At 31.0% G+C, this 25,668-nt stretch overlaps 5 protein-coding genes across 5 annotated transcripts; 3 read left to right on the top strand and 2 right to left on the bottom strand.

The window, feature by feature from the left end:
* Nucleotides 1-1,537: 1,537 nt before the first annotated feature.
* Nucleotides 1,538-4,357, bottom strand: LOC103496588 (transmembrane 9 superfamily member 11). Its single transcript, XM_008458519.3, has 2 exons — nucleotides 4,157-4,357; nucleotides 1,538-3,940 (listed from the first exon to the last, which is right to left on the bottom strand). The coding sequence occupies exon 2, from the start codon at nucleotides 3,920-3,922 to the stop codon at nucleotides 1,934-1,936; it is 1,989 nt and encodes a 662-aa protein (XP_008456741.1). The 5' UTR covers nucleotides 3,923-3,940; nucleotides 4,157-4,357; the 3' UTR covers nucleotides 1,538-1,933.
* A 7,063-nt stretch (nucleotides 4,358-11,420) lies between these two features.
* Nucleotides 11,421-12,257, top strand: LOC103499614 (uncharacterized). Its single transcript, XM_017046219.2, has one exon. The coding sequence runs from the start codon at nucleotides 11,569-11,571 to the stop codon at nucleotides 11,896-11,898; it is 330 nt and encodes a 109-aa protein (XP_016901708.1). The 5' UTR covers nucleotides 11,421-11,568; the 3' UTR covers nucleotides 11,899-12,257.
* An 873-nt stretch (nucleotides 12,258-13,130) lies between these two features.
* LOC103496583 (peptidyl-prolyl cis-trans isomerase CYP28, chloroplastic) lies at nucleotides 13,131-15,795 on the top strand. Its single transcript, XM_008458505.3, has 2 exons — nucleotides 13,131-14,047; nucleotides 15,236-15,795. Exons 1-2 carry the CDS (start codon nucleotides 13,324-13,326, stop codon nucleotides 15,442-15,444), a joined length of 933 nt encoding a protein of 310 aa, XP_008456727.1. The 5' UTR covers nucleotides 13,131-13,323; the 3' UTR covers nucleotides 15,445-15,795.
* Nucleotides 15,796-18,874: 3,079 nt separating this feature from the next.
* LOC103499607 (uncharacterized) lies at nucleotides 18,875-19,372 on the bottom strand. The gene has a single exon (XM_008462637.2). The coding sequence runs from the start codon at nucleotides 19,370-19,372 to the stop codon at nucleotides 18,875-18,877; it is 498 nt and encodes a 165-aa protein (XP_008460859.1).
* A 2,027-nt stretch (nucleotides 19,373-21,399) lies between these two features.
* On the top strand, nucleotides 21,400-25,423 carry LOC103496570 (probable E3 ubiquitin-protein ligase RHY1A). The gene is made up of 3 exons (XM_008458487.3): nucleotides 21,400-22,497; nucleotides 22,594-22,709; nucleotides 24,951-25,423. Exons 1-3 carry the CDS (start codon nucleotides 22,324-22,326, stop codon nucleotides 25,252-25,254), a joined length of 594 nt encoding a protein of 197 aa, XP_008456709.2. The 5' UTR covers nucleotides 21,400-22,323; the 3' UTR covers nucleotides 25,255-25,423.
* The last annotated feature ends 245 nt before the right edge of the window (nucleotides 25,424-25,668 follow it).

Genomic DNA, 25,668 nt, shown 5'->3' with positions numbered 1-25,668 from the left:
TGTAGGATGCGACCGCCTAACTCAACGTTGCATCTCCTTGCAAGATAACACGTTGAACGCCTTGTTACACTTGACCACAATCTCCTTCATCCCGCTGCTTGCTTTAACATGGTCTAACCTCAAAATGCTTACTTCTTAACAAAATGACTTCTACTTCTTTCCAACAAAACGAAACCCTTTATTTTGAACCTGGGCCTTACAGCAGGCTATGCTATGCATCCAGATAGCACCAAGATGCACAGAACTTTGAAGAAGTCATATTGGTGGCCTGGGATGGAGCGAGAGATAGCATAATATGTCGATAAATGTCTGGTCTATCAACAAGTTAAGCCTGTGTGGAGGCCAGGAGGATTTTGACAGTGCCAGAGTGGATGTAGGAGCACATTACCACGGATTTCTTGTTTGTATTACCTCGTAGTAATTACTTTTTACAAAAATTATTACTCTCTAAGATTCGTAGTAATTCCTTTTATTGATTTTTTTAAAAATATTTATACTGTATAAAACAAATTTGAAAAATGAAAAGGTCCACATGCCTACAATGTGAATTACCAAAAATACGGTCACATCTGCGCGAGTGACCTTCTAAATGATTATGTATTACAATCCGAACGATAGTTTTGATCATGATACACAATCGTATAGTTAAATTTAAATGATGAAAAAAAATGTTTTAAATTTAAACGATCATATAATAAACTCTACAGGGAAAGTTTTAGACATAAACGATAATATAATATAATCTAAACGATGGATTACAATCATCTATGTAAGAATAAAACAATTGTTTTGTAAAGCCCAATCACAACTGTTTACTGTGACGTTAAAGATAACCAAGTCATGTTAAATTTGGTTCTCAAAACGAAGAAAGAAGACATGTCGTGCTATAGACGAAGAAAAAGTCGAAAAAGAAGACGCTTGGTAAAGGAGAAACGATGCCAGAGAAAAGAGAAAAGAAGTAAAAAATATCCTAAAATAATAAAAAGGAAATATTGTAACTTCACGTGATGCAGTTCGTAGAAGAACATTTGACAGTTTTTTTTAATAGAGTCATTAGTCATTTATTATCTTTAAAATTGATCTTATGGACAATTATTTTTAAATTTTTTAAAATTTTATTATAGTTTCATATTACATGTGTACAAAATTATTGTGTCAAACTAATAATTTTTCAATAGTATAAACTAAAGTAAACCTTCTAAAATTAGGATGAAAAGTTACATAAAAATAAACGTTTTGAAATGATCGATAGCCAAAGAATCAAAATAAGGATTTAAACCACTAAGATGAAACAATTTGTAATCAACACGTTGAGACATCCTTGTTCTTCGATCTCAACTGGTATTACTCCATGTATATAGGAATATGGTCTCTTTTACTAATGACAAATTTGATATGATTTTAAAATAGTCAAAAACTACTTTTATCATTTCGAAATCACTAGCAAATCGCAAACATGCAATAAAATCAGTTTTCATTTAACTGTATTAGAACATAAAATATATATAAAAGGTAAAGAATCCCTACAAAAGCAATGTAAGACCAAGGAATGAATGAAATATTATATAAAAGGGCAGATAAAATTGTACTTTTTCTGCCTTCAACCATTACAGATAGATCCCAGCGATAAAAAAGTACAAACTAAAACCCACATAAATGTGTTACAAACTAACATTAAAAGACCTAAGTATGAGCCTAATGTGCCAAAATAAGCAAATGAGAACCCGTTGTATCATAATTCAGGCAACAATCTCCCTTAAAACACAAAGAAATTACACATCAAAACTGGACGGTATTATTGTTGTCGTCTCGTTGAAATGAATCGACGAAAACTAATATATCATATCATAGTAATAAGACAATCCATACATTGTATTCTTTGATCATCCTCCTCCCCTAAACTGCCACTGTCCTCAGTTTCTAAGAAACTCCATCAATCCAACTTCACTGAAGAGAATAAGTAATGCACAAACCAGAATGAAGACAGGAACCCAATCGTTCCGGTTGCGAGCATGATTGCGAACACCATTAGAAGGGAGTATCCAAGGTAAAGGGTGGAAGAGACCGGTCCGCTCAAGCTCTTGAGATCAAAGATTAGATAGTTGATGGAATACAAAAAGATGTATATGGCAACAGAACCAGATGCAAAGAAGGACTTCCACCACCACTTCCAATCCTCCACACAGAGATGCATGTAGGTAAGAACCAAAGACACTTCAGCGCAAACAACCACGAGAAGGATCAAAACAATGAAGAGAAACCCGAAAACATAGTAGACACGGCCCATCCAGATACTAGACATGATGAAGAACAACTCAATGAATAGGGTTCCAAATGGAAGAGTGCCAGCACCAAGAACTAACAACCAAGATGGGTATTTTTGAGCAGGGATTTCACGAGGAATTTGATTAGTACGGACTGGATACTCAATATGAGGTGCTTTGGCACCAAGGTAACCGCCAACAAGAGTTAATGGAACTGAGATGCAGAACCAAAGCAAGAGTAGAATAACAAAAAGGGAAAATGGAATGGCTCCAGTGCTGTGACTACCCCATAAAAGGAAGTTCAAAGTGGTTAAGATCAAAAAGGCAATACCAGGAAAGAAGCAGGAGACCTTCCATGAGACAGAAATCCAACCTTTGTTGTCACCACAACCAATCGTCCTCCACAAACGAACAGCAAAATAACCAGCTGCAACACCAAGAACCATATAGAAAAATAGCATACCAGTAATAAGGGTTCCACGAGATGCTGGTGACATGAATCCTAGAGCAGCAAATAATATGGTCACGACTGCCATTCCAAGAATCTGAACACCATTACCAACCATAATACACAAGAGTGCAGGACTTGAAGGAGCCCTGAAAACATCTCCAACCACAAGCTTCCAGCCGGATAACTCCTCATTCATCTGTGCTTGGGCCTCCTTGTCGAGCTCCTCATAACGAGTCAGATCCCGCCTAACAGTCCTCAAGAAGATAACAAAAACAATACCAGCGAGAAAAGTGATCACCATCATAGAATTCATGATTGAGAACCAGTGGACTTTGGATCCCTCCATCTTAAGATAAGCATCCCACCTAGATGGCCATTTGATATCACTCTCCTCGAACATAACTTCATATGTAAAAACAATAGGCTGGCCTTCCTTGATAGGCATTGACACAGTAGTTGGATCACATTGTATCGAGCTAGGATACGTTTGATACATGTTCAAGTTCTTCACCTGATCAACATTGTGAACAATGCTACAAGGTACAACCTCGAATCCAACAACCATATATCCAGGCACATCAGATCCCTCTTTGCCAATCGTCGGGATCAACTCAGCAGCATCACCGGTGCCCATTACACGTGCCATATTAGCCTCCTCATATTTGTGAACAAGGACCTTGAATTTCAAATGGTTAAACACATAATAAGCATCTTTAACCTTAACCCCAACTGGATAGCCGGTCCACCTCAAGACATAACCTTCCTTCTGAGTATAACGGATCGCAGGTAAATTATCAAGAATCAAATTGACCTGATACATTTCATCAATTCTCTCCTTCATGATCTTAAACTGATCAGAAGTCAATGGATCTGAAGAACACATAAAGATATCCGTCTGATTTGTGAACATTTTAAACTGATAAGGCGAGTTCTCAATTCGATCTCCCATCAGAAGCTCACCAAGATTCTCAGCACTGTCCTTAACACCCTCTGAAGGCTTACAAAACGGCAAACTATAATACCCAAATGGCAATTCGGTCTCGATAGATGTAAGAGAATTGACCTTCACTGACAGCAAGTCACCAACAACATATTTGTGGGGATAGCTACCAGGAAGGTAAAACCCATAACCAAGTTGAAAAATCAGAGAACAAGTTAAAACCCAGATCCGAAATCGACTGACCAACTTCATTCTCGACAAACCCATAATCGATTTGTATCGGATCTGAAAACCCCAGATCAGGAAAAATCAATGCCGCATCAAAACAAACGAGAACACAATCATATAATCGAATTCATATAAAATTCTACGACATGTGCTATAATATACAAAAAAAAATCAAATGGGATGAACAGAAATCAGGCATTGAAATAGCAAAACAAACAAAGATGAATCAAAATGGCTCCCAAAATGTGCTTTACAAGAAATAATCAAACTGACCTTTTAACAGAGATCGATACAATCTCCCACGAGAAGAGAAATGGGCAGCGGCAGAAACAAAGAAGGAGGAGGGAGAAGGCAGATTTGGGAAGAGGAGAAAATGGTTCTGGCGGAAGAGACAACTTTGTGGAATGAGAAACGTCTCTATATAATGAGCAAAAGAAAAAATTTCCGTTTCTGGAGCCTGCAAAGGGGTCGGACTCGTTTTCCTCTTACATTTGTTTATTTATTCTGATATTTGAAAAATAGCCCCAAATGTTGTCTCTTTGATAATTAGTTAGGCTAATTTTCTAAAATTTGTTGAAAATTGCTCAAAACAAAAATAGCCCTTTTATTTTAGAGAATTTGGTACCTAAGCCAACTCGGTGAAAGATTTGAACATTTGACATGTTGATTGTTTTTTATAAGAAAAAGTAATACAAAGAAGAACGAATAACTAAAAATATACATATCACTAGACAAACCAGCATTGATCCATGGGGTTATCTTCAAGCTAGAAGCTAGAGATGTTGGTTCGTTGTGCATTGCATGCAAGAATGTAAGCAATGGAATTACATAATTCATGGACAAAAAGAGAAGCATATAAACAATGTTCATCAATAAAAGACTAGAATGTAATGAAGGAAAAAAAAAACTCTAACTATGTTGTTGAAACAATCTCAACCTTTAAATAAGTTTAAGAGAATAATCAAATAATTCATCAAGGAAAAAATCTTTACTTCTTCAACTGCGATAATCTTAGCTATCAAAACGACAATCTCGACAAGCATACAATATCAATGAACATATACTTTTAACACATCTTTCAAAAACATATATTTAGACATATTATTGATTGCGAATGATATATATATTCTTGTGTGGGCTTCTTTTTCATTCATTTTTTAAAAAAATAATAAACATTGACGTGTAATATATAGATTAAAAACACTTTTTAAGTGTTTAAATAGAAAAAACTACAGCAAAATATCACAGTTTATTTATTATGGATTGTGATAGACTAATATATACTACTGTCTATATATCACAATCTATTTATAATTGGTTAAAATCTAAATTAATTTTTTTAGTTATTTTTAAATATAACAAGATGAATATTTTACTCACTAAATAAGAAAGACAAATAAATAGTAGAGAAAAGTATTTTTTTTTTTAGTTTCCAAATTTTGAAAAATATGTGTGTTTGGTCTCGAGTTATAAAATTGTGCCTTTTTAGTCTCCAGGTTTATAAAAGTAGATCCTTTTGATTCGTGGATTTTCAAAATGTACATCTCTAGTTCTTAGGTTTTTAAAAATAGGTTTCATAAAAGATCCCTCGAGTGACTTTATACTTTTATTCGAAAAAATCATATGAAATTTAAAATTAGAAAACTATTTTTTTTCTAATTTTATATTCTTTTTAAAACTATCTTTTTTCTAATTTCATGTAACATATAATTATTTTTGAAAAAAAATCAAAGAAAAACATTTTTAGAATTTTTTAACCCATTTTAAAAAACTTTGGGATTAAAAATGTACGTTTTAAAAAACTTAAGAACCAAATGAGTCTATTTTTATCAATATAGAACAAAAAGGGTACATTTTTAAAACCAAAGATCAAATACTCGTATTTATCAAAACTTAGCAACTAAAAAGGCAATTTTCGTCCTAAATAATATTAAAACTAGTTTAGATCAATTAAATTTTAGACCTAAGTTTGGAGATTATTAATTGAGAATTAAGGCTTTTGTAACTACACCTTTGACCGTTTGAGCTAAGTCATCTATAACACTTTTTTATTTTTAATTTTATAATGATAAATTATTTATTAGTCAATAAACTTTTATAAACACGAGACCAAAAGCATAAAATATTTTCCCACTATTAAAATTAAAATTTAAGGAGAACTAGGAAATTTGAAATGTTAATTTTTTAAATATATACTTTTTTAATTTGTTAAAAACAAAATAGGAAAAATGCTTTAAAATGTTAATAAATATTTAAATTTCATGATAACTCTATTAATTAATGTTTATCATTATTTATCACCCTTAAATCGTGCATAGTATTTATAAATAAAAAATGAAATTTTTTAATTAAAATAATTTTTTTAAAAAAATATGAACTAAAAGGCATTAAATGTAATAATAAAAGCCCATTAAAAGTGTAGAACTTAAAAAAGAACAATTTAATAAGAGAATAATACATAGAAAAAGAAGTTGTAATTTAGTAGAGGGGTTTGACTTTGCATAATTTTTGGATCTATGTTGAAATGGATCCACCAATACTTTTTAGGCATTTTCTCTTAACATGTGAGCAACTTATCTTTCAAGAAAACTAAGTAAGTATACTCTTCTCTTATAGCAACCTTTTTTTTATTTCTATTATACTTTTAACTTGTTTTAGGAGTCTTTTTGGCAACTTGGATCTCACTCTTACTCCATATTTGGTCTAAATACCAAAAAGAAAAAAAGTGATATTACATTATTGCCCCTAAAGAGTCATACTTTTAAATATATATCGACTATATATATGGTGAAAGTAATGAGTACTATACTTTAGTGATAGTTGACCCACTTCTTTTCTCGTAGTCGAAATTTTAATTGTTCATTTGCTCGTAAATGTGGAGGAAAATATAGAACTTCAACTATAGAATTTAAAAACAACTCTGACAATCAAGAAAGTGTTTCACTGTTACCGTTCATCATCATTATTATTTTTTAAAGAAAACGCAGTTATGATCTACTTAATTAACACTTTTTTTGTATGTGTAACGTATTATATATTTATTTGATTTTTTTTAGTATTATTTATTTGAGTTTTTTTAGTTCAACAATTGTGGAGATGAGTGATCGAACATCCTACCTCGAAGATGAAATGTTATGTCAATTACCACTAAGTTAAGTTCAATTTTTGCCTTATTTATTTGAGTTATATGTATAGCATGGTTTGATTGCACCTTCCAAGTATTTTTTTGCAACAAGAAAAAAAATATTGTATATCTTTTGTTTGTTAGGTTCAAATAACATGAAGGCATATTGGAAGTTCGGATGGTTTTTTTGTTGATGGTATTTGTCTTAATCAATTGAAAACATTCTAATTTTATTTTTAAAGAGTTAACTTGCGTTTATCTCTTTTTTTAAAACTTGAAGTTTTAGTTCTCACATTTATGGCACGAAATATTACTTGAAACGGTAAAGTAACTTTAAGCAGTTAAATTGTGTGTGTTTTTCTTTTAATATTGTGTGAATGAGAGAATCAAATCTCTAATCTCGAAGTTGATATAACATTTTTATATAAATTAATCTATATTCATTTCCGATTGATTCACTATCAAGATTTTTTTTTTTTTTTTTTTTTTGAGAGATGATTCAAATTGAAACAAAATCATACAAATAATACATACTATGTTTGTATTAAATTGGTAGATTAATGGATGGTGGAATTAGGAACAAAAGAGGGACAGCTAACAAGATGGTCACCCTCCCACAAACCGACATTGACATTAATACTCAATAATTAATACAACGTGTAAGGTAAAGGACAAGATAAACTATTTTTAAATTTTGTCCTTATAAATTTTGAAATTTGTCTCTTTAAACTTCCAAATTTGATAAATATCCCACATCGTTATATAAGTAATTAAATTTCCTTCAAAATTTAGGAGATCACTCCATTGGTAACTCATTTGTTTTATCTTTTAAGTTTAATTTTTTAAAAGTAGGTGTTTTTTTGTTTTTAAACTTTTGTTTATTTAAAACAAAAAAACATATATGTTCGGTAACTAATTTTGCTTTACGTTTTCTAAGAATAAAATGTGTTTTTTAAAAGTTTATCTTTTTTATTTTCAATTTATTTCTTATTTAAAAATTAGAAAAACAATAAATTAGTTATCAAACACCTTTTTGAAAATTAATTTATAAAAAAGAAACAAATTGATTACTAAAACATGCCCTCGGCAATTAAGTTGTTTTCTTTTTTTCTTTTTAACTGAAATTAGACCACTTATGAATGGTTATAAATAAGCATGACTTAACCGCAAGTTAACTCGTATTTAATTATAAAAATAATTTATTTTTAAAAGAAATCTAACTATTTGATAACGATTTAAAATATAATTTTGGAGAAAAGAAAGAATTTAAAAAATAAGTATTTTTATAAAAATTAAAAAAAAAAAAAAAAACCAAGTGTTCGAAAACCATTCAACATAGATTCTCCAAAAACGTGTTTATAAAATAAGTTAGGAGATAACCACTTGAAATCAACTTTTAGAAAAATGATTATAAGAATCGGTTAATATATCCTTTATTTGTATATGGCTCTTAAAATTATCAAATTACCTTAAAACTCGTCAGCTTCGGTTCTATTATGTTGTTGTGCTTATCTATATATACCTTCTACCGACCTACATTCCGACCACCACTATTTGCCAACGGCAACCTCTAGTAACAACCAACTTCAATGATCACTTCTAGCAACTCCGACGACCCTTATTTAAAATAACTTAGTTTGTAGAATTTTATGGTAATCTTTTCTCATAGCTCGACATTAATAAAATCACTTTCAATGTATATCAAATTACAAACAAACTTAGTATATAAAGCCACCTTGGAGAAAGAGTTGGCAAACACACACATGAAGTATTTTATTTTTAAACTTTTATTTATCGATATCAAAAGTATTTAAATAAAAAATAACGTTTTATCTAAAAACATTTTCTCCATGTTAATTCAAACAAATCTTGAATTTTTTTAGTTTAGAAATTGAAAGGTGGGCTATATCGAACCCTCATGTGTTATATAATGTTGAAGATTGAATAATTATTACTTGAATGAAACTATTAGAATATTGATATAATATACACATACATACTTAATTGGTAATTATAAATTAATTAGTTTTAGTCCTATATATATATATATATATATATATATATATATATATATATATATATATATATATATATGGAATCTAGAAGAACAAACGTGGGTGTAGGTATAGTTGGTAAGAAGAGTTTGTTAACAAGAAAGAGGAATTTGAAGCAAATGTGATCTTTTTGTGGGTTCTCTCTCCCAACAATATCCTAAATATTATGTCTTCTTTCTCACTCTTTTTTATCTTTAATTTTTATTTTCTTGTAAATTTAAATATTGGTTTTGAAATAAACATTCATCCATAAGAAACGCTCACTTTTTCGAAGAAATAGAAAACCGAGAATAAAAATACATTCTAATGTGAAGAACTATACTACTATATAGTAGAGAGGATTCTCAAACTGCTTATAATAATAGAAATGTTCATATTGTTCTTTTTTTTAGGTACAAGATTGGAGAATAGGTAGAAATTTGATGATCATAGTTTTGAAAAGTATGTCTAACGTTCTAAATATGTTTATTCGTTAATAACATGGTTGATTTTTTTTTTTTTTTTTTGCTTTTTAAAAAAACACAAAAGAAATATTTGAAAAATTACAAATATGATCAATGAGGTTTTGTTACGGATATACTATAAATGTGAAAGAATTTGCAGATATAACAAAATTTAGATCAAACTCTTATAGTACTTTATCAACGATAAAATATATCACTGATAGAAGTCTTTTTTTTATATATCCATGAGTGTCCGGATCAGCTAACGGGCACTTCAACTAATATCACTAGATAAAATACCCTCAATTACAGATATAAGTATATTATAGATAAATTTTGCTATAATTGTAATTATTTTAAAATGTTATTATACATTTAATTTTAAAAGTATTTCTTAGTTGCAATTATTCAATAAAATCCTAAACATTAATAATAAAGTATTTCCTTAAAAAAAATATAGAGAAAAACACAATCTATATATTTACCTACCACTATATAACTTAGTATTTATCAAACATTTTGACTTTATTAGCATACTAAATGTGGCAAGCTTTGACTAAAAAAACTACGATATAAACGAAAATATAGTATATAATGCTACGTAGTTAACTAAAACAATGTATATTTGATAAATAGTTTAAAACAAAAGATTTATTCTAAAATATATAAGATCTGTTGATTTGAATAATTCTCCTACGTATTGTTATAAGAAAAAAGAAAAAAGAAATAAAAAAGCAGCAAACAAAGTGAGGATTCACAAGCAACATTAAAAGGAAAAATATGGAGGGAAAGCATGTTGTATTTAATAATGTCATGTGATTATTTCCATGAGAGAAAAGAGAGAGAATAATTTGAAAGTTCTTTCTTAAAAAGAAAATAGAATAATTTGAAAATTTTTCCTAAGCTAGAAAAAGAATAATCTAAAATCTACACAACATGCATGTGGTTATTGCTCCTATTTCAAACTTTTTTTCTCAAACAAAAATATTATTTAATATGCCTTAACTTGTTTTCATTTTACTAACAAATAATAACAATAATAAAGAAAATTATTTTAAAGAACAAAATTTATAAAAATATTTATAAATATAGTACAATATTATAAGTAAATATATATGATAGTCTATATTTTGAACGATTACGCAATAGATAGATGGTAATATTTTACTAGATTTTGTGAATATTTTGATTGATTTTTTTATTTAAAACAAATGATGATCATAATAATAATAATAATGATCATAATAATAATGATAATAAATCTATCTCAAACAAAAATCTCTTTTGGCTTTTCTTGGTTGGAATAATAACAACAATTTTTCTATACAATTATTTTCTGTACAATTATTGTTTGGAAAGTTTTTATTACAGGCTTGTCAAGAAAAGAAGAATCTAAACAATTTGGTAGCCAATCAAATCAAGGTGTAACCAAATCTAAAGTAATCCAATTAATTTAACATATTGAATTAAACAATAGAATTGAAAAAATAATTTATATCCACATCTAAACGAACAAATTTAACTATCAGTTAATATTTTTAGTATTTTCTAGACTGTGTGCTTTTTTTCATTTTAAAAATTGTTCGTAAATATTTTGTTGTTTCTTGATATTATATAATTTATAAAAGATTATAGTTTCTTTTAAATGAAGTTAAAGTTTATAATATTTTAATTATTTCAAATTTCAAAATCTATACCTATAAGGATGGATTATGGGTAAATTTTGAGATTCTACGTAAATATTTTCTAAAAGTTATATTTAATTAATATAATTTTACATTTTAAAATCCAAAATTATTTATTATTCTTTTTCTTTTTCTTTTTCTTTTTAATTTTGTTTTCGTTTCGTGGATTACTAAAATTGGGTATTTTTCTCGCCTAACACAAAGTACACGCTCCATGGCTTCTACTCCATAAACCCCGCCTTCCACTTCGCTCCTCCATCTTCTAATCCCTCGTTTTTTTCGCGCCTATACATACCCCCCTTCCTTCTCCCTTTCCATCTCTCTCTCGCTTTTCTTCAAACACCTTCCCTTCGCGGTGGTCCGATCCCTCTCTTCTTCCATGGCCGCCGACGGCCTCCTCCGCCCCGTCTATGAGGCCTGCATCGCCGGCTGCGACTCCGAAATCCACCGCCGTCCTTACCACCGCAACTGCACCTGCGCTCTCCACAAGTCTCGCCGTCAACCTCCTCATTGTTCCCATTCCAAATCCAAATCCATCTCCTATCCCATTCGTCGATCCTGGAGCGAAGGCTGCTTGTCTCTCGCCCTTGCCTCTGCTTCCTCTTCCCCTTCCACCTCCCCTGTCGTCGGTAAGACCTCTCAGCCTGGTGCTGCTTTGAGCGAGGACGATGACGACGACGCTCCTATTCTCTTTGCCAGGCCGAATTGAGAGTTCGATCCTTTATTTTCCTTCTTCTTCTTCTTCTTTCATGTTTTCGACAATTTTCCTGCCTTAGGTTTTGAATAACTGTGAACCAGATGAGATGATTTATTATACTTGTGATTTTTATTATCTTGAGTTTCTGTGATCTGAAAAGAAAAATATTGGATCCGTTCTTGTTTTTGAGTCATGTTTTTTACTTGCATTCTCGTCGTCAAATAGATGGCGAGATTTGGAAATCGATCTTCTCTTTGTTTGGAGGAGGATAGGTAACTGTTGATGATTAAGATACTTGATCTTGCGTTTTAGTTTATGTATATAAATATAAATATAAATATAAATATATATTTTATTTGTCTTCTTCTGAATTTGTTCCTGATTTCTTGCTAATCAAGTAGCATCTGCTTCTTGATTGACTGTTTCTTTGTTTCTTTACGATAGTCATTGGCGATCGATCTACCATGATCTTCCTGAAGAACAGAGAAAAATTAAAGGAAAAAAGAAAAACTATATATATATATATAGCTTTAATTTAATTAATCAGTAGAGGTTTATATATTAAAATAGAAAGATCATAATTGGTTATGTTAGTTCATAAATTTCTAAAATATAACCAATAATTATACCATAAATCAATCAGTAATCGATCTCAAAGTTTAAGCCATCAATTATGATATATTATTAATATAAAATTTTTCTAAGATCCGGAGCTCTGAGTAAATTCATATATGAATAAAAGAAAATTCATAAAAATTATGGAATTTTTTTATATTGTACTGAAAATAAGATCTCTATGCCATTATCTAATTCCCTCTAATCGTCCGCCAACCTCACTGCATGCAGCTCACCGATCCTACCATGAAATTCATATCTAAAGACTAAAATAATGTGTTTTATTTATCTATTTATTGATTCATAAGTTAATCATTTTAGACTATTCTTTATTGATTATCTTTGAAATTATTTAAAATTCTCAAGAAAAGATACGTGCAAATAATTTTCAAAGAAAAAAATATAAGTTGATTCATTTATCAAAGTGCAGAAAGGAAAAAGAAAAACTCTTTTAACTAAAAATGTGATAATATCAACAGGAGGATAACTACTAATTCATGATCAAAATTGTGCATGTGTGAGTTGCGTTAGGTATCCAATATGATGAGTTCCCTAGTTTTGGTATTTATACACACTCTGTATAAAAATTGTGAGTATAATAAATTTTGTGATTTTGTAAATAGTTTTGAAAAAATATTATATTTATTTTATTTTTTAATTTTAAAGGAAAAATAAATTTAATTGGAAAAAAGGGAAGGGCCCCACTGACTTGTCTGTGGTCAAAAACTTTCCATTTCCTTCTACCTCCTCGCTCTCTCGCTCTCTCGCTCTCTCTCACACATCCACATTTCACAATGCTCCTCCTTCACTCATTCTCCGACGATGGCCTTCGCTCTCCTTTCCACCTACTCCTCCTCCGCCGCCGCCATTACCACTGCCCTCTTACCTCCACATCACAACTATCGCCGTTTCCGCTCCGGAGACACCACACTCCCTCGCCGCTCTCTCCTCCTTCTCTCCACGTCCCTCTCTCTCTCCACCGCCATCAATCCTCCTCCCTCCCCGGCTTCTCCATCTCCAGACACCACCATCACTGACCGCGTCTTCATCGACTTCAGCATTTGCCCTACCAACTTCCTCCCTAACCGTGAATCCACCGATGATGGTAGCGATTCCCTCCTCTGCTCTGATTCCGTCCTACTTGGCCGCCTCGTGATTGGCCTCTACGGCCATCTCGTTCCTATCACCGTCTCTAATTTCAAATCCATGTGTACCGGATCCTGCGGCTCCTCGTATAAAGGCACTTTGGTTCACAAAATCTTCCCTGGCCAATTCTTCCTTGCTGGCCGACAGGGACGCCGTGACAAAGGAGAAGTTCGGCCGCCGTTGCAATTGCCGAGAAATACGGAATCGGTGAAGTCAGATTCGTTCTTGCTTTCGCATTCGAGAGGCGGCGTTGTTTCTCTTTGCCTTTCGGAGAACGATGACGATGACGATTTGAAGTTGGATCCGGATTATCATAATGTGGAATTCTTAATCACAACCGGCCCTGGCCCCTGCCCTCAGCTTGACAGCAAGAACATTGTCTTCGGGACTGTTCTTGAAGGTACAAATTCAAACTCTAAATTTCAATTTTGAATTTGATCTGTATGATTAGTTTCAAAAGTTTCTCCACTTGATCCTCTCCAATTTTGTCCTATTTTTTACCTGCCCTTCAACTCTGTTGGCATCATTGTATTCACCATGAACTCCAGCTTTTAGTTTGATGAGTGACTTAACATGAATTTCGTTGATTTTCTTTGTCGAATGCTTTACTAATTTTCTCAACTACATCAACGAGGGAGTGTCGAATTAGTGATATAATTAAACTTATCATAACGACCCATCCATTTAAGCTTTTAGCTAGCTATCCAAACATGAGCATAGTTTATGTGATTAAATTTGTACAATGAACTTGAAGGCTATAAGTTTGATTCCCAAATCAAAAAGAAGTAATAAGAATTCGCCAAATAACAAACTATAATTAGAAAATTTGTTAGAAGGTATGAAAAATTGCTAGATGCAAGGTTAGATTTTGCTATATGTCCAAATCTTTAGAAATACTATTATTCATAATGCACTTAATTATCCCAAAAGTGTCGTCCATTGTAATTACCATTAAATTTTATTCTAGTGACTCGTTCATTTAAGCTTTGGGATAACAATCGTCACATAAGTATTATTTTAGGGCATTATTAACATACAAAACATAAGAAACACTAATATAGGTAAGAAGATAAAAATTATCAAAACGAGTTTAGTCCGTACTATCAACTTAAAGGTAAAAGGTTTGATTCTTCCACTTCAAATGATATTAAAAAAAAATAGAAAACTATCCAGAAAAATTATAATACAGGAATAATCTCTGTACAAATGAGATTATTAGGAATTTCTGTACAAATGAGATGGTTAGTGAAGTTTTAGTTGACTTTAAACCTCATATACAATATGTTAATATATTAGTTTTCTGCCTTATTATGTACATCATGTAAATAGAATAGCATTGTCTTTGATTACTTTGTAGATTTTACTTACCTTTTAAACTCTAATAATACGATCCATTGCACACCTTAGCATAAAGTTTAATCACATTTATCAAGTTTTTTTACCAAATCATAAGAAATAAACTATACCTTTTGAAACTAAAATGGCTGAAATTAGTAATTTAAACCAATATATAATAATCTAACATTCATCTTGGTTGTGGAACCAAACGTTATTGATATGTGTGAAATTTGTGGGTTTAATTCTTCAGGACTGGATGTTGTGGCAGCCATATCCTCAACTCCAACATACAAGCCATCTGAGAGAATTAGGCAATTCAATGATTTGGCTAAGTTTTTAGGAGATGAAAGAGCTCAAAATGCAAGAACAATATGGAACAGACCTCTCCAAACTGTTTATATCAGTGGCTGTGGAGAGCTCAAAGTTGCAAAGCCTTCACTATCTCCAACTCTGCCTTAAACACAGATCCATTCTCAAGGTTCCATTTCTTTCCTTTCTCATCTTTCCATTTGTGTTCTTTCTTCTGTGAAAATCAAAAATTATATCCCCATGTTTTTGTTTTTTTTTTTTTCTTTTCCTTAACCAGGCCTCTGTTTTGTTCTGACCATTGTTTATGATCAAAACAAATTAGAAACCAAATTTTGATGTTTTTACATATGCTAAAAACAAAAACTCCATTGTTGCTCACTCATTGTTTTTTGTCCTATAGCCATTTTGTAAGCAAATGGATATTGGTAGAATGGTATTCAAGAATGTTTTGTGTGTTTGAGTAAGTCTCAATACAAACGTAACACAAATACATTATCCAAACTAATGAGTCTTCAACTCATGGTTTTATATACTTTTCTAGTGCTTCTTAAGTTTAATTTCTTACATTGCCCAAATTTTTCCTCGTAGTCGTTTTTGTTTTCTTTTGTTCTGCTTTAACAAGAACTTCATCTTGAGATTGGAAGGTAAGAAAATAGGATGACACTCTTGTATTGCAATATCAAAATGGCAATAAACTAGCACTACCTTTTTCATAGGTTATCTCTCCTTATTCTAATACTCAAAATTCCTAACTATTATTATTTTTTATTTTTTTATGTATATTAATATGAGTAATTAGTTTTAAATGACAAAATTGCTTAAAATATTTATAAATATAGATAACAAATAATAATATTTTATTATATTTGTAGTTTTTTCTTCGTTTTGTTATATTTGAAAACAATCTATTTATTGAGATATTTAAAAAATATTAAAAAAATAGTTTTATGGATATATTAAGTTAATCTTTTTGCATTTATTATTTATTTAATGTATTGTTGAAAGGTTCCTTTTAAGATGAAGTTCTAAAATTTTCAAGTCTTATTGATTTTAAGTATTTGATTATACGAAATCGAATAAAGTGTCTTGTGATTTTTTTTTAAAGAACAAAAAAGAAAAAAAATGTTCATGTTCGTCATTTAGTAAAAGTTCACTTCTTTTGTTCCATTAAATCAGGTTCGAGGTTCGAGACTTAGTTAATGAATATAAGGAAAATGTGTATGCATGATTAATTGAAATTCATTTTCTTATTAAAAAAATTTGTACAAGTATTCGAGGAATATATATGAAAAAAGCCACATGGTCATTTTATGGTAAGAAACATAAAAAAGCGGAGAGAACAAATATAGCATAATTCGAAAATGATATGTAGTTTATATAAATGAAGAAATGTACGTTACATTCAAGAAATATTAATTTTTTCATGAAAAATGTTCATTGATCTTTACGAATTCATAATTACGCGAGGGTTCGAGCCTAAGTTGACATAGGCCACATCAAAGAAAAGAATAAAATAACAAAAGAAGCATTGTAACTCGATTTTTACCAACATATACAGTTACTTTGCGCAATGGTATAACTAATTGTTAGAGTAATTAACTCTAGCAATTTGGGTCATTGTCATAATTACAAGTTGGATGCCAAATTGTCATAATTACAAGTTGGATGCCAAACTGCCCACGTGGTATAATAGCATTTTTGCCTGAATTGATGCCTTGATGGCTAACTTAGCTTTTCTCAAAATAATGAAATATGACCAAAATATATGTAACTAAATATACTCTACGTAGACAATCATTGGTTGTCAAATAACGTAAAAGAGATATTAGGTTAGAATGATCGTGAAAGTTGACTCTTAAATTCTCGTCCTGAAAATAAGTTACGATATTGGAAAGGAAAATAATAGTGTAACATTGGAGTTTATGGCAACTATTGTTTGCTTTCATCTATAATCATTTCTCCTTGCACAAGTTGGTCTAAAGTGACAAAAGATTTGCTTGATAGAAAAGACTAGAAACTAAAACTGAAACTAAATGTCTTGAGCACATTACTATATGCATTCATGCTAGCAACAATCTAACTAAGTATCATCAGAACAAATAACACGTTAAATTTCAATATTGAAAACATGGTTTTCAGCAAAATCGTCGTCGTCATCTCAAATATTGATACTTCAATTGAATGATGCTATATTAGTTGAAGAGGATAAATGAGTAACCCGTTCGATAAGTATAAGTGGGCCCTATTAATTTAGTAACAAAAATAGAGAAAAAGAAAAAAGAAAAAAAGATGGACGCTAACCAATTTTCACCCCTCTAACGAGAATCTCATTTTAAAACTATTAATGCGACTTTCACTTGGTAGGAAGAACTACTTAATTTGTGAGCCATTGAATTCGCTATTGAATTCTTAAGTACGTAGTGAGTTATCACTCTAATTAATTCATTCATTCAAGCTTTCGGGGAAGATTTCTAAAAAAAACCATACCTTTTGGCCTTTTATTGGAGGGGAAATAAAATGATTTTAAGGCCATTACCAAATCCCAATACCTAACTTCACACCGTGGGTAATGGTTAGCAAATCTAAGGACAATAAGAAAGTAAGTGTATAATAACATTTTAAAAAATTACAAACAGATTAGATTAGGATGGAAAAGGATGGTATGTATCATGCTTTAAAATTATATTACTAATGCCATAGATTTGTAATAATAATTGTTGGAAAAAAGCAATTATTATTACTTAAAAAAGACAATATCATTGATTAGACATGTGAAATAATAAACACGCCACCTAAGTAAAAGTGTACCAACTTACAATCGATTTAATTATTTGTATCATTCTTATTTCTAACCATTGTTTTTCAAAATTTGTGCATTTATATGCTCATCATCTCTGCTTAATGTGTGTTTATCATATTTTGTTTACTCTGACTCAATCAATCATTCATTCAGTAAGATTCAAATTTTATTTATTTATTTATTTGAACAAAAATCAAAGATCGTTTTTTGATATTGAAATGAGTTAATATTCATAAATTTAGTGTATAAATGGAAAATGGGAACCAACTCTCCATCAAATCTGTGTTAATTTGTTCGATTCTTTTGTTCATGATTGAACTCAAAGGAATTAAGTCTAAAGCAAATTTTATCTAGAAAGTAAATTTATACCTAGTAATTTTTAAGAAAAAATTGAAGAAGAAGAAGAAACAAGAACAGGATGAGATTTACATATATATGAAACAAGAACAATATGGAAAACTATGTTGCAAAATCCGAATATGCTACATAAACACAGGAAATTACATATATGTATTATATATGTATATGATATTTCCATGAAGAAAAAGTTGTGCAAAAAGAAACCAAAACGTACTTCCAGAGGATTTAAATACATTGAAAAATCTGCGAGAAATGTACCTTTTGGAATTCGATCTCTTCCGTTCCAGTGAACCTCATCGTTCATAAGTATAACCACACCGATCCGTCATCCGTTTGCCGTAATAAAATTTTTAACGATCGGCCGCGAATTAAACCTCAGAACGCATTCCACATAAATGTAATTCGATTGCTTGGATTAAATTAACTAAACGCCGTAATCATCTCTCTCGACGCAGTAGACGAAGACGGTGAGGATTTCGGAGGAGAAGCCGGTAACCTAGAGGAGAAATTCCTGAGAGGAAACTCATCATCAACATGACCTTCATCATATCCTTCATCGAAATTAAGCGAATAACTAAGTGCATCGTAACGGAAATCAGCGGAAGCAGAGTGACGACGTCCATGGCGACCGAGTCGAGAAATGAAATTCGGAAGTCGATCTTTAATATCATGACACTCACGAGATCTGGATTTATCCTTTGCAGAAGAACATCTCGTGAGCGGTCCAGGCGAATCGCCGTCGGACGAAATCGACATCCGCCGGTGGTGGCCGTGGTGGTGGTGGTGATGATGGTGATGAAGATGATGATGGCCATTCCGGTGCTTACGAAGGCAACAAGATAAACATAGAGAAGATTTGAGCATCTCTTTAAGAGTCGAGGATGAGGAGTTTCCTTTGTGTTCGTTGGAATCGTCCATTTTTTATAACTGAAGAACGCGGTTAGAGGAAAAAGGGAAGTTTGGGGGTTTATATAAGGTGTGTGGGTGGAGGATAAAATTACGATAAAAGACAAGGAATCGAGGGGTATTTTGGTCATTTAATATTGAGTCGTTGTCATTTCTTCTCTGTACGGTTAAAATTCTTCCTTCGTCTTTCACATGGCTGACATTGATGGGTATTTTATCATTGCCTTTTTTTATCAATCAAAATTAGAATGTGAATTATAAAGTTTTAAGTTTTTGTATTTTTAGAATAATGTTTTTGGACCTCTCTAGCTCCCTTAATTTAGTCCATCTAATTTTAGGAATTATATATATATGATGCGTATATATTTACTATTTAGTGAAAGAAATTGAAATCTAATGTAATAAGTAGACATGTAATCATCTCCAATTTGGTCTAATACGGTAGTTATAAAAGAAAAAATTTAAAAGTTACTTCTTTAATCGTTTTGATTAATAGGTGTGTTACATATATTAATCTATTAATTATAAAATGGTTGACAAAATTCAATTTTAAACATGTCAAAATTAACGATCCACATGTATGAATTGTCTCACTCAAAATCTATATTTCAAAATTTTAAAAATAACCTATATATTTACAAGTAAAATTTCAAACTTCACTATTTTTTAATTAAGAAATTATAACAATTTTCTCTTAATTTCGTCATTAAAAAAATTTCATCACGTTTAAACAACCATTTGGTTTGCATGTTAGATATACGAAAAAAGAATCATAATCATCATCGAACCAAGAAAATTTCATAATCGTGCAAGTTATAAAGTGAAATCTCTAATCAAGATTTCACAAAGAATTATCATTATTTCACAATCAAATCTTTAGTTTTTAGTCAATACATAGTTAAATAATTGAAGTATATTTGGATTGAAATGCAGAGATAGTTACAGGAATTATTTGGATGTGATTATGTATTTTCTCTTGTACATTTTCCAATTTGTAATAATGTTATTTGAGTAAATAATTGAGATCTAAATTAAAAAGAAAATTGCAGTAGAAAGCCACATAAGAAGACGACAAAACTTGAAATGTCATCATCAACCTCGTACAATAACAAAATTACCAAAATATCAAAATATTATTGGGTCCAGTTTTTAACATAACAAAGCCCACAGCCACGCAAATCATTTTACATTTTTTTCTTTTGCTTCATACAATAATTTTGTCATATTATTTTTCAACCAACCAAATCATCCAATCAAGTTTATAAGAAATTTTCTTTTTTCGATAATTCTTCTTAGTACAATAATGGATGGAAGTGTGAGATTGAATCTTCGAAAAATATAGAGTATGGAGACAATTTACTTCTTTTTGTTAGTTCCTATGAGGATTATTTGAAAAGAATCTAGCACGTTTTTTACTCGACGAAAAAAGAAACCTGATTCAAATTTCCAAAATCTTCATAGGATAGACAATTTTGAGTACATTAATCGACTGGAAAGCAAAATAAGTCATTTCTTAGGACTTGGGAATACGAAAGAGAAGAATATTTTTAATCAAACCATATAGGCTATACACAATATATATGAAGTTTTGTTAGATGCATTCAACTTTTTAACACAAATTGATTTTGAAATTAATCTAAAGAAAAGTATAATATTTTAGAAACAAAATAATCAACCTCAAACAATACTTGGGTGCATCCATGTTTGCTTCTTTCTTCCATTATTCATAAAAAACAATAACTAAAATGTTTTTTTTAAAAAAATAAATAGGAATATTTTGCTACACATGTCATGAACAAATTAGTGAAATGAAATGCACAAACATACACTAGGATCCAAAAAAAAACTTCATTTTTTAGCGGTAATTTGCCTACTTCTATGCCATTACTAGCATGTACAGTTAAACTACAAACAAAAACAAAATCCATTACCATTATCTTTAGCTTAGTGGGATTAACACTTTTTAGTCATGAAATCATCTCCTGTAAATCTTGAAGGAAGCTTCTTCCCTTCTTCCTCTTCATCGTTTCTCTCACTTACATTCCTTTTTTTAAGAGTGAGAAAAAGAGAGAATGATTGAGCAAATCGTCTCGTTATTGTACGTTTTGCTCTTACCACCTTCAATGCGCGAGGCCCCACTTTTGTCTGTTACCTTCTTCACTCCCCAGCTTCGTTGGCCTTCATACTTTATCCTCATTTTAATTCCTTCTTCTCACATTTCCCTATCTTCCATTCTACCTTTGTTTTCGTGTTCTTCGTTTCCTCTGCTTCTGGGTTTTTTAAATCAGCGATTTCATTTTTTTTTAGTTGTAATCCGTGATGGGTTTTGGTTAATTTTGACGAAACTGTGAAACTTGGGTTATTTTGAAATGAAATTAGTATGGATTTGAGGATTTTGGAGTTGGGTTTCTTTGTTTTCGGTGGAGTTGGTATTTTTGATTCGTTTGCTCAAACCGAGAAGCTCCATTGATTCTGAGTTGAAATCGTTTTTTTTTCTTTGTTGTTTAATGGATTTTGAGTTGAAAATATTACTTTAATCCCTTCCTCTCACATTTCTCCATCTCTCATTTTACCTCTGTTTTCAAGCTTCTTCTTCGTGTTCTTCGTTTCTCTGCTTTTGCGTGTTTTCTTTTTTCTGTTCATTCCCTGTAATTTAGGGGTTTCGTTGGCTTGATTAATTTTGACGAAATTATGAAACTGGGTTGATTTTGAGATGAAATTAGCGAGCGTGGATTTGAGAATTTGTACTTGTGTTTCTTCGTCGTGAAATGGGTATTTTGAGTTGAAATCCTCTTGGGTTTAATCCAATTAGTTTTCACCATTTCTATCTCGACTATCTCTTTCTTCTTCGTTATCCTCTCTGTTTCTCTATTCAGATTACTCTGCAGATTTTTTTTCCAAATGAGTTTCCAATAAATCTACTGATATTTCCGATTTTAATCTAACAAAAACATCGTTAATCGATGGCGGGAATGTTACCCGGAGTTGAATGTGCTAGAAGGAGGCGGTTCCACCACAGCATAAACTCATCGGACTCGCCGTCCACGGCGGCGAAATCAGGATCTACAAGAAGACCATCGTTCTGTTTGTACACAAGCAACCGTGATTTTCATCTAATTTCATCATCTTCTTCACAGGTTATTATGAATAAAAATCTAAAAAAAAATTCCTCTAGTCTTTTTTGTTTCTCGGGAAAATCTGACGAATTGTTTCTTTGGAAATTTAAAATTAAGCAACGGAGCCTGACGAATAAAGCTCATCAGAACGAGAAACTTGGTGAAATTGCAAGAGAAGCTAAGGAACGGTTAGATGAGAGGTTGAGGACTCACCGAAAACCTGAAAATTCAAGGTGATTGCTTCATGATCCACCTTATTTATGTTTGTCATTACTTTAATCTTCCTTTTCTTTTCGTTCTATTATAAATTATCCATTTGTTAATCGAAAGAACAATGACCCTTTGAGGGGGCCAGATGAAAAATGACCCAAGTTATAAAATATTCGAAAGATGGCTTTTTGTTGTTTGTGTCAGCTGTGATAGTGGTAAAGGTATCAATTTGACCTAAACACACTCTACCTCCGGTGCTCTCTCATGTATTTCCGTTCTTCCTTTCCATTTTTTCTGTGTTTTTTCTTTGCCTTCTTAGTCTGGTTTCCTCGTCTTCCTCCTCCCCTCCCCGTTTCTTTCTCATTTGTTCATGTCTTTATTTTCCCCATCTTCTTTTCACTACTTCTTCTTCTTCTTCCTAAGGGTCGAAATAAAGAGGAGACCAAGAGAGAGTGAGGCTAGAAAGTTAGAGAAAAACCTCCAGTCTAATGAAGAACAAGACTAAACGACAGTGTCAAGCCCTCGAGCACATTCTCGATACTTTCACAATTGGCTAACATACAAGAAAAACCATTTTTTTATTTTTTATTTTTTAAACTTTGGGTTATTCTTCATCTGGGCCTCGAAAAAGAGACTATCAATGAATAAAATCCCAAATTTTAGAGGGCATTTAGGAGGCTTAGTAGCTAAAGGAAATGATTCTTATGATTAGTGAATTATAGTAATAATAAATTGTGTTTATAATAGTTTGTAATTGGGGTACATACTATTTTAATTGAGTAGCAAATAATGAACATTATGACAATGAGAAAAGAGAGGACATGTAAGAAAAAAACACCTTATAAAAATAGATTTGGAAACTTTAATTGGATTCTAAGCATAAAATGAGCTCATGATCAATTTTAGTTTATATATTTTCAAATGCTAAATTTTAGTTTCTTCTTATTAATAAAAAACTTAGTCATTTAAATTTCAAAGATAATTTTATTTGAAATGAGATAAATAGTTACAATAAGAATATGTTTACCAAAATTTATAGCGAAAAATATCATTGATAATAATTCATAAATGAACTATTATTAGCGATTAAGTTTAAACTTTATTCAAAATGTAGGGTAAAATTGAACCTTTGAAAACATATAAATTAAGATCGAAAATTCGATTTTGTTAGAATTTATTTTTTATTTATTGAACATACATGTTTATAGTTAAAAAAAAAATAGAAAAGTTAGTTTAAATGATAAAACTTTTAAAAGAATATATTAAAGTATCTATAATATATAGACACGACACAAATATTAGTCTATCTACCACGATCATATTTTGATAAATTTAATAAATATTTCTCTTTATTTCTATTTTCATTTTAGTCCAAAAATTTGTAAAATTTTCATCCATATGTAATCATTGCAATTATTTCCATTAAATCGTTGACCAATTTCATTAAAAAAACTCATTGAGAAATCTAAATTTATAATGAAGCCAAAACGTTGGCCTACTAGCTACTACAATGCACACTATGACAAAATCTATATCAACCTTACGTAAATAATTAAAATTTTTTAAAAGTAAACATAAGTAGAAGTCAATCCAATATGAATATACTAGTGATCAAGAAGTCTATAATTTGTAGGAAGTTAAAAATTTTTAAGAAAAAGCATATCATTCAAACATTTTGGGGTCGTTTGGGGGAAGTGTTGGGTTATGGGGGTTAGGGTTATGATAAACCTAGGATTATAATAAGATGTGTTTGGGGGGAAGGGTTATGGAGGAAATGTTATGATAAGATGTGTTTGGTAGAAGTGTTATGAAGGAAGTGTTATGATAATGTTGTGAAGAAGGATTGAGGAAAAGTTGAAAAAGGATTAAGTAGTGTTGAAGAAGGGTTGAGGAAGGATTAAGAAGTTAAAACTAGGGTTACATAACCGGCCTTCCCCCAAACGGGGGTTGGATTACATAACCCTAACCCTCATAATCCAACCATTCCCCCAAACGCCCCCTTTATGTTTTGATAGCATGTAATTTATATTTTGTTTTCTTACTTACGGAGCAAAAAAAATAATGCCTATATGATAGAATTTTGTTGTATTTTTTGTTTTAGAAATTGTCTAAGAATTCAACATTGAACATATCAAACAAGGGTTAAATTATCGATCCAAAAAAGAAAATAATAGAAGTTGATGGTAGAACTATAAAAACAAAGTAAATCGACGTGAATAATCAAAATCTTTATGAAACTCATTTTTTTTTTTGGTACAATACAGGAGCAAGAATAGCAAGAATGAAGAAGTAAAGTCGAAGGAATCAAGAGAAAAAAATAATGGTGAGAGAAAAGAGATGAGGAGTACAAAAGGGAAAGAAGAAGAAACAAGAAAAAGGTTTAGTTGGGGCCGGAAGCTAATGAAATGGAAAGCCTCGGAGCAGGACGAGTGCAGCGTTTGTCTAGAACGGTTCAGATCTGGCGAGCCACTGCTCCATCTTCCATGTGCCCATAAGTTCCATTCCACTTGCTTGGTTCCTTGGCTCCAAGCCAATGCCCATTGTCCTTGCTGCCGCGCTTCCCTATAAGCCCTCCCTACCTAACTCTATAGAGTTTTATATTTGGTTAATCAAGGCTAAGGTAGCGCTAATGATATGTATAGATGTGTTAATGATCGAAAGGTGTGTTCAAAATTTACAAAACAATCACTACTATTAAATTATATATGATATTGAGTAATCTTGTTTTGATCGTTAATATCAATTTTTTTTGTTATATTATTAAGATTTTAGGCTGAAAAAACTTTTTAGTTACCGAGTTTTTTAATTTTAGTTCATGCTCTATCGAGAGTTAAATATCAATCGTTGTATTTTCAATAAATTATTCATTTGAAACTAAATTTTATTGAAATTTGTTTAATAATAGCACTTAGTACAAGAAATTTATTTTAAATGGTAAAACTAATACAAGAAAAAAGTAGTGTCTATCATATGAAAATTTGT

The sequence above is a fragment of the Cucumis melo genome, chromosome 5 (assembly GCF_025177605.1).
Source record: "Cucumis melo cultivar AY chromosome 5, USDA_Cmelo_AY_1.0, whole genome shotgun sequence".
In the NCBI taxonomy this organism is placed as follows: Eukaryota; Viridiplantae; Streptophyta; class Magnoliopsida; order Cucurbitales; family Cucurbitaceae; genus Cucumis; species Cucumis melo.
Note: the sequence above shows the minus strand (reverse complement) of the source record. Positions and strands in the feature narration are given on the sequence as shown.